We start from the raw sequence: 9,882 nt of genomic DNA, 5'->3' as shown, positions 1-9,882 counted from the left end.
CTCCAATAAAATAGAATAAAAAAATACAGATACGATAATTAGGAGAATAAAAAAAAAAAAAGTAATATTAGTCTAATAATATGAGTATAATAAAAGTCACCAATCACCCTCACAAACTCCGAGCTAGGCGCTCCAGCGCTGTGAGTGAGCATGTGCTAATGCTATTAAACCAGAATCTCTCCACTGCTAGTGTAGCAGAGGTCCACGGGTATAGTCAAAGTTACGAGGTACCAGTGAGGAGAAGTGACAGCGTGTGGCGGTTAGCGGTACTGAAGTTAAAGCAGAAGTAAGCTGAATGTTTGTGTTAATATAAGTCTTAAATAGTTATATCTTCCGATAGCAATCACTTATATAGAGTGTTTGGTCTGAACCACGGGTCTGTCAGTCACTCTGCTCTGCTGTAAGCCGAGGAGAAAACTTTCCTTGTATCCTACAACCTTTATCCAATAAGGAGAGAGAACAGCATAAAGGGGCGGTCCTCTCTGTGTGTGCAGCCAAGGGATGCGCGTGAATGTGGTGACATAGGGACGAGGGCGGGGACTGCTAACTCCATCTGCTGACAGGAAGTTAGCCAAAACGACCGGATCGCTTTCTTCTGCTTTAAACTCACTCACCCATAAAAGACGTGCTAATCCACTTGCCAAGTGGTCATTGACCTCTTGGTGAAACGGTTAGCATCGGCGCTCACGGTGTGGGAGACCCACCCAGGGCAGGCCAGAACAGCATCGGTCACACTAGCGTAAATGCTAGCTTCACCTCGAGGCTCAAACAGGTGTGGGCGAAGGTGAGGGAGAGAAGTCCGCCACAGCCAATCAGACAATCCCACAGGTGGTGGTGCTTAACTTACATTCACATATACATTCATTCAAACATACATTCAATGCCATTGGCTATCGATCAAAATCCGTGACACGCCTCTCCCTAGATTTGTGTTTGTGCACTGTCATGAGGAGCTGCACAGCGTTTCAGGACGTCTTCAAACATGACATCACTTTTAGGTCTTAACTTCTACACGAGTCAGATTTACACTATACTCAGACATGAACTCAGCCACGAACACATTCAGATTGACAGATGCACAGATTCACAGAACGAGAAATCTGTGAAAATCTGTGAAATTTTTATTTACTGCCTGTGCCTCGGCAACGGTCTGCCTAAACTGCCAGAGCCACGAAACGACAGCTCTGATTTTTAATAAAACGCAGATGGAGGATGCATCTTGCTCCGCATGAACTAACAAAAGGCTTTTCATTCATTGTGGATTATGCAGGCGCATTAACAATGTCAAAATCCCCATTCCTAACGCCAAACATGTAAATTAAATGAATTATTCTGAATTATTACCTGCAAATAAAAGTCTAATTAGGGTGGCAAGGCTGGCTGCCCATAATGATCAGGCAACAAAAGGGTTCACGCTGAGTTTTTCGCTCAGCCTCCTCTCTCCCCCTCACAGTTTCTTGTCATGCCTCACAAGTGCCTTTTGTGCTCATTTAACAATACGCCGCTCGCTCCTCAGCACAGACTGTTTTTTTTTTTGTTTCCTTCAGCTCTCCTTGACTGCCTGCACGGAGCAGATGTTAATGCTGCTGACCTCATGTTGTAGAGACAGTGAAGTCAATGGAAGTGATTTCTCCCCCCCACCCCCCACTACTGTATGTATATGTGCTGCTATGCGTCCAGGATGCTGATGAGAATCCATCCTGTGTCCTGTTTCCACAGAGGTGAACATCTGATAGTGATGAGGAGACCCTGCACCCTTCATGTGCAATCTGAAATAGTTCACATACTGTACACACACATACACACACACACACACACACTACTGTAATGGCCGTCATGTTGTGGGTTTTCAGTCCAAGGACCGGGTCGTTGAATAGCACTGTCGTTTACAGTCATAAAAAATCAACCGTCCTTTAAAAAGAATATGCAGAGGCAATTCGTTGGCACGCCGATGACAGACTGAGTGGGAGGCATCACTGTGCTTTTCAGTGTTTTTGTTTCGCTTCATTTGAGTTGTATAATTTCTGAATGCCATCTATTGTGTTTTCATTATGTAAATCCATCCAGGGCAGCTGACACTGTATGTTTGTAAATAGATATTAATGTATATTGATATCTATAATGTAGTTTATGTTTTTGTCATTAATGTTCATTATGTTATGTGTCATGTACTGTATGTCAGCGTGGGGATAAGCTGAACCTCTGGGGCAACATAACTAATATAGAGTCCATTAAATAAACACTGAGACTTTACCTGGGGTAAAGATTTAGCACTGTCAATATCTCTCACAAGCGATTGTACAGCAGCAACAAGTTCATGATGATGGACAAGGATTAGTCAGTCTGGTCAATAAGACCATGAAGTGATGACAAACCACAGAAAAATAGAAACACTGAAGAACAGCGTGGGGAAAAAAGGCTTCAAACTGTGCTTTGACTCAATAAAACTAAACGAAATACCAAGGTAGAAGAGAAACTAAATCTATCAATATTTGCGATAAAGAAAAAACACAATAAACCATGTTCTTTTAAAAAGCTGCCTGTCAGTCAGCGAACTCCTGGTCAGCAGAGGATTTTCTATGTGTGAAGTGACGGTTCCCTGTTGGATGTGTGTGATCAGGAAGTGTGAATTTGCAATCTCACAGGTTTTTGTCCTTCACCTGAAAAGACAAAATCATAAATCTACTGTTGTGTATCAAACACCACGCCAAGATGATGCCGAGCCACGATTTGCACAGAACAAATGACACCAGCTCTTCAAAACGTTTCAGGGTTATGCATTATTAAGTCACAAAAGAGTCTGATCTGAGACAGAAAACCAGACATATCAATCTGAACTAGTGACTCAGATTTCCATTTGAAAAGTTCAATAAGTCTGAAAAACATTGAAATGATACAGTACATGTCTGTTGAAGGAGAAAATGAAACAAATAGCATCATAGCATTGTGATGCTGGTGTTGAGTAATAGTAGTACAAAAAAAAAATTGACACAAGTTCAGTTTGACTTCTGGTCCTTGAGATGAAGGATTTTCTGTTCTCAGTTTCTTCGACTCATTTTTTTTTTTTTTTAACTGAAGGAACAAAACTGTTTTATTTGAAAAAATAAAAATCAGTAGACATGAACAAAAATTTTCCTTCAAATTCTTAAACTCATTATCCAAATAATCCCATGACCCTTTAAATCCCTCTAACGGCCCCGGATTTATGATTGGCTGACTGCACAGGACACGCCTCCGATCACCTGAGCATCATGTGCTGCCTCCACAGAGCGAGAACAGATGAAAGGAGAAGAAAGAAGTGCTAAGAGAGAGAAAGAGTGCGACATTAAACATTGATATAACTAATTGGGAACTGAATTAAAGCAAACGGCAAAAAGAAACATTGATGTAACTGCACAAACACTAAAAAGAAAAGTTAAAGAGATAGAGAGGGATCACGACAGGCAGTTTTCACAGTAATGACACACTGAGACGAGATCAGTGAGAGCGGAGCAGTAATTACAGCTCAGGCATCGTTTCCCATCATCACCGGCTCCTCTGCACAAACGCGAATGGTTTTTGACGGCTGTCGGCTCGTCTCACCTCCTGCACACTCCACACAACTTAAACCCTGCACATACTATACCTCTCCCCCTCCCACACGCACACACACCCACAACATTTAACACCGTCGACCCACAGACACGTGTTTCCGGATGAGGAAACGCTCCACAAGAACAAGCTGCTAACAAACAAACAAAGAAACAGCAGTGCAACACAGAATGAAGACAAATGTTCACTATGATCCTTTCAAAGTCTGATGTTTTACATTTACTGTACCACGCTGCATTCGCATTTCTTGTATTCAATGATAATAATAAGTTAGTGACAGAGTGAATGACAAAACCACACCAGTCCTTTGTACTTTATGTCTTTCACCTTACGGGGGAAAAAAATCAAGATTCTTTCATTGTCAGTCAACAACAGGATCCACAAACAAAGAAAGACAGAAAAAATAAAAAAAAATAAGCAAAGATAGAAAAATGGTGTGCGTGGTTTAAAAAGCATGTCTTTATCAGGAATAAGAAACTAAACTCAGAACTTTGATCGAGGGCGTGAGCTGTGATTAAAAAATACATGACATGAGACCTGAGGATGAAACATCTGGGATGGACGGACAGACTGGAGGACAGCGGGTTAGTGAGGGAAGAGTCACTGAACGCATCTCTGTAGGAGTTTTACAGATCAAATTGAATATATTAAATGTCTTATTCCTCTCAGTCTCCTGGGTAACCTTGAATCAAAACTGAACATGTCTGAGTGATCAGTGCCTTGATTTAAATAGATACTTTTTCATTGGCTTTAATGGGATAGTTTGTTTGTTTTTTTTAGCTGTGGTTGTGTGAGGTAGTCAGACAGAGTCAGTACATCACCTGCAGTAGATCGTGATTCAATTGTTAACACTTCATTTATAATACTGTATTTAAAAATGGCACTGATAGTGACCTGTAGCTTGCCAAATAGTAGCCCACGTGTATCTTTTCCAGTATTTGTACCCATCTGCTTCAAGCTAATATAATTTACCACTTTCAGCATCTTAATGGTGGAAAAGTTCATCTGGCTAATCAGTTTATCACAAACCGAATGATCACATCAATTGACCAGATTCATGCAGAAACTATAAGGCTTCTACAGAATTCACAGTTTTATATGGCAGAAGCTCATTAGCAAGATAAATGAGTAAACATTAATATGATCTTGCTGAATATTGAACCAGCATGGTTGGCTAACCCAACTATGTTACTTGTTTATTATTGTTTATTTCTGATTCCTAAAATGTTAACAACCAAATGAATTGTCTGATGAAGGGCTGAGCCCGAAACGTTACTTCTTGTGTGTGACAATAAATTGTCACGGGAGCAATTGCTGGTGTGCGGTCTTCTTCTTTTTCTACAACCAAATGAATGACATAGTTATAAACCATTTGAAACTCCTTTGTAAGGTTTGTCTTATTCTAACGTGGTATCTATCTATCCATCTACTACAGGTAATTAACCAACACATGCACAACAACCTCACACACTCCAAAAACAAAAAAACAAAATGAAAAACTCCTTTAAAGTGACTGGATGTGACTCTGAGCTTCTTCACTCCTGCTCTTTAGTGACCGCCGTGTCCACACACACACTTCATTTATATAGTGTGATGTATATGCTGAGGCCTGCAGCACTGCTGCTGCATGTATGACTGAATGTATACAACGTGTGCGTCTGCTCACTGTTGCACTGTCTCTTGTCCTTTCATGGCTGATGCGCGCTGCCTTTAAAATAAAGAGGTGTGGGACGCACAAGTTCACATCTGAGACAAAAGATATTTAAGAGAGGAAAATCATCTTCATCATCTTCATCTGCATCTGTACTCTGTATAGTCTCTCTCTCTCTGAACCTTTTCTATTTGTGACTCATCAACAGTGAAGAGTAGAAAGCAGCAGCCTCTTGGTTTCATCAGAGCAAAACTTACATTAAGAGGACGATTTCTACCTGACAAGCAGCGTTACATAACAGAAAAGTTGTGTTCCAGCCCAACACAACAAAACCAGCTGCACCTGAGGGGCTCCTGTCCTGATAACAACACTAACAGAGATGTTACAACCCTGACGTGTCCGCAGGCGTCGCTTTCAATCTGTTAACACAATAACAACCGTCACAGAGGTCACACAGACACAGACACACACTGCAGCGATACTGTCTGTCAGGTGTTTGGCTTGGATGCACTGCATGTGTGCCTCTCAACCAGTGGTGTGCGGTCAGGGGTAGCAGGGCCAGCACTGCTAGCCCTGTCAAAAATGAAATAATTATTTTTTTTCATAATTAAAAAGTGATTCTGAAATGTGTGTGGAGTCAATTACTTGTTCAGTATGCAACTTTATCCAGAAAACGATTGGTTTTGTGGAACTCAAATTTCCTATGTCCTATTAAACGCATCACAGCTCCGTTCCTCGGCTGGGGCCAGCAGTAGTTGCATTGCTAGCCTTTGGTCGAAGCTGGACGCTGCTATTGGGTTAAAGCGTTGAGTGACAGTATCATCAGCCAATCAGATTTTGATGTGCTATGACAGAACGCCCTAGGGCCAGCAGAGTTTCTAGTGCTGGCCTTGGTGTTGTCATTGAAGTTAGCCTGACTGATTGGCCCATGGGCAGCTGCGTGATGACGCACGTAGTCTGTTATTCTGGAAAGGTGATGGCGGGTGATTTAACAGCAAGATTTTGTGATATGACTGCGGACCTTTGCAGAAAAAAAATGATTTTTTGCAAGACAGACGCCTAAAATGGATGCTAACTCAAACCAACAAGCTTTGTGTGGCATACGGTGGGAAACTATGGTACGACTGGTTGACAGCTAGCTCGGAGCACAACAAGCTGTTCTACTGGACATGTCCTCTTCAGTACAAGCCGTGGTGATGGGTGAGTGCTAGTTTTTTTTTGTTACTACTGTTGGGCTAATAGGCTACTGTATGCTTTTGGTGTTGCTTCTGGGTCAAAAACTCTCTCTCTCTCTCTCTCTGTGGGTGTGTCTCAACCATTAAGAGATTGTTAATTTTTAATTTTTGTAGGCACGCTCTTTGGCATGGGTCTGTTACAGAAATTGATTTTATTTTTGAAGTGAAGTCGGGCAGTAGGTGCTGTTTTTGATGTTGTGTCATATGGTGGACTGTAAAGTGGTGAGTGATCAGGGAAGATGATCAGATGGCGATGCTGTACAGTGGTGTCTTGATGCGTTGTGGTCGTTCAGCGGTCGTTGGTGTTGATTAAGTACTGTTGCACAATAGTGGCCTTGCATTTTTTACATTTTTTTTTTTTTTTTTGGGGGGGGGGTGAGGGTGTTACTGCTGGCCCTGACTGAAAGGCCACCGCACGCTACTGCTCTCAACTGATTTAAAATCCCAACATGCACCTCACACCCCCTCCTCTTCACTGCCCCCACACAGAAAGACACACAACTCCAGTGTGTGAGCTGGTGTTTTACCTCATGGCTTTTTATAAGTTGTAACCTTGGACTATCCTGCTTACAGCAGCTTCACTGTGGCTGCCTGCACATTCACACTGAGCCACAGCAGTTGGGAGTTGCCCCTCATTTTTATTCCCTTTGTCTAAAGCCCCTGACACACACAAAAAACAGTTTATTCTAATAATTTTGGAGCTGCCATGATGCCCACTTGTCAATGGCCTCATCATATTCCCACAAAATCTGAATAATGCTGTGTGTCGAAGAGGAGGAGGAGGAGGAGGAGGGGAGGAGGGCAGGAGGGGGAGGGGCGGGGCAGGAGTGGGTGAGTTTTATGAGAACAACACATGGGGCATCATCAGGAGCGAGAGCGCACCATGCTGAGGAGGGAGAGCTGCGGCTGGACGGCACTCAACTCCTCTCACACAGGAGGCGAGGAGAGCAGCATCTCCGGCTGCACGGGAGACTATGTTTTTTTTTTTGTATCTATATATATTAGTAAGTTATCTTGATCAACAGGCTGAAGGAAACCTGATCTGTGGAGTCTTTTAACGCGCGCACATCCATGTCGTCAGATTTATAAATTGGCCACGGAGCCGCGCGTATTTCTTCCTTCTTTTTTTTAATTTTTCTTTTTCTATCTTTCTTCTTTTTTTAAATCAGTATTTTTGTTTTGATGGACTCTTCACCGAGTAGAAGAGTGAGTGTGAGTGTCCGTGCCATCACTCCACCGGTCCAGGAGGATATACATGTACAAAGCGCACGTCGTGGGGATGGAGTCGTTTAACGCCAGCGGAGTGGACGCGTTCATGGTCATCCACCTGAATTCCTCCTGGAGCCTGGACAGCGGATACTCTCTGGCAGCCATAGCCGGCATCGCGGCGCTCGTAAGTTTCCTCATCGTGTTCACGGTGGTTGGGAATATCCTGGTGGTCATCGCGGTGCTGACGAGCAGGGCGCTCAAAGCCCCGCAGAACCTGTTCCTGGTGTCGCTGGCCACCGCGGACATCCTGGTCGCCACCCTGGTGATGCCCTTCTCCCTGGCGAACGAGCTCATGGGCTACTGGTATTTCGGGAAAGTTTGGTGCGGCATTTATTTGGCTTTGGATGTCTTGTTTTGCACTTCGTCTATTGTGCATCTGTGCGCAATAAGCCTGGACCGGTACTGGTCCGTTACGCAGGCTGTAGAGTACAACCTGAAGCGGACTCCTAAGCGCGTCAAGTGCATCATCGTGATCGTGTGGCTCATATCTGCTTTCATCTCGTCCCCTCCGCTCATATCTATAGACAGCAACAACGACACCAGCTCTCAGCCTCAGTGCGAGCTCAACGATGACACCTGGTACATCCTCTCCTCCAGCATCGCGTCCTTCTTCGCTCCCTGTTTAATCATGATCCTGGTCTACATCAGAATATACCAGGTGGCCAAAACCAGAACCAGAGGCATATCGGGAAAAAGTCCCAAGCCAGATGGTGTGACACAAACTGAGAATGGACTGAGCAAAGCCACCTCCCCTTTCCACGGCGAGAGAGAGAACGGCCACTGCCAGTGCCAATGCCCGCCCACGCCCAGCCAGCGCACCGTCACCATGGGGGCGCAGACCGAGGATGGAGACATGGAGGAGAGCTCGTCCTCGGAGGGCAAAGGTCACAAGCCCCATCAGCAGCAGCAGCAGCAGCAGCAGCAGGACTCTCAGGCAGCCAAGAGGGCCAGCCAAAAGAAAACCCCCCTCTCCAAACACTCCACTCGCATCTCCAGAGTAAGTAACAAATCCATGGACCTCTTTGCCTCCAGGAGGAAACGTCGCCGCAGCTCCTTGGCCAGGAAAAAGGTCTCTCAGGCCAGGGAGAAGAGGTTTACCTTCGTCCTGGCTGTGGTCATGGGGGTTTTCGTGGTGTGCTGGTTCCCCTTTTTCTTCAGCTACAGTCTGTACGGTGTGTGCAGGGACTCGTGTAAAATCCCTGACCCGCTCTTTAAGTTCTTTTTCTGGATTGGCTACTGCAACAGCTCCCTCAACCCGGCCATCTACACCATCTTCAACCGGGACTTCAGGCGAGCCTTCCACAAGATCCTCTGCAAGTCGTGCAAAAAGTCCTTCTAGATCTGAAGCAGAGCTGCTGCTGCACCGTGACAATCGTAAAAAGGGAATATCAAAGTGAATTTAAAAAAGAAAAGAAGAAAAAAGAAGCCTGTTCTGTCTGTTATGTCACATTGTCCTGTTGTAATGCAGTCATGGCAGTGGCCACTCTGCTCCAGCTACTGGGTGAAGCATCAACATGAGTTATGTTTCCACCACAAGCTTCTCACGTCTGATTAGTGAGCCTCACATTTCCTTTGCTCCTGACTCAAGTGTGCTTTGATGCTTCGTAGTGTATCATCATCGGTCCACCTCTATAACTTCACTAAAGTTGCACACAGGGCCGGATTTATGTGCCAGAGGAGACCAGGGGCAAACAGGGCTCCAGTGCCCCCTCAACCCCCCCTCAGTTAATTCCTACTCCCTTTGCAATGTGTACACATTTTTTAATGCTAGAATGACTATAAGTTGGCCACAAATTTGCTGTGTGACCATTTTATTTGACATTTATTTAAATCATCTACACGCAATATTGAGAGAATGAATGTTTTAAAACTTGATTTTGACACTGGGATACTTTATATTTCAATCTCTTACAGTAGATGACAACAATTTATATAACTCATGTCTGCACTATAAATATGTAGCTGGAGGACAAATACGTAGCCAGCTGGTTAGTTTAACTTATCTTAGCTCAGCTTAGTTTAGCTTAGCTTAGCATAAAGACTGGAAACTGACAGAAACAGTTCCCCTGCTCTCCAGAAAACAAAATCTTTTCCAGCTCACTAATTAGCATCTTATTTTCATTTATTCAATCTGTA

At 44.0% G+C, this 9,882-nt stretch overlaps 1 protein-coding gene across 1 annotated transcript; it reads left to right on the top strand.

Annotated features, from left to right (window-relative positions):
* Positions 1 to 7,756: 7,756 nt before the first annotated feature.
* LOC311001697 (alpha-2 adrenergic receptor-like) lies at positions 7,757 to 9,085 on the top strand (the record flags this gene model as incomplete). Its single annotated transcript, XM_083992812.1, has 1 exon — positions 7,757 to 9,085. One exon carries the CDS (start codon positions 7,757 to 7,759, stop codon positions 9,083 to 9,085), a length of 1,329 nt encoding a protein of 442 aa, XP_083848938.1.
* Positions 9,086 to 9,882: the final 797 nt, after the last annotated feature.

The sequence above is a fragment of the Trachurus trachurus genome (genome assembly GCF_905171665.1).
Source record: "Trachurus trachurus genome assembly, chromosome: 18".
NCBI classification, from domain to species: Eukaryota; Metazoa; Chordata; class Actinopteri; order Carangiformes; family Carangidae; genus Trachurus; species Trachurus trachurus.
Note: the sequence above shows the minus strand (reverse complement) of the source record. Positions and strands in the feature narration are given on the sequence as shown.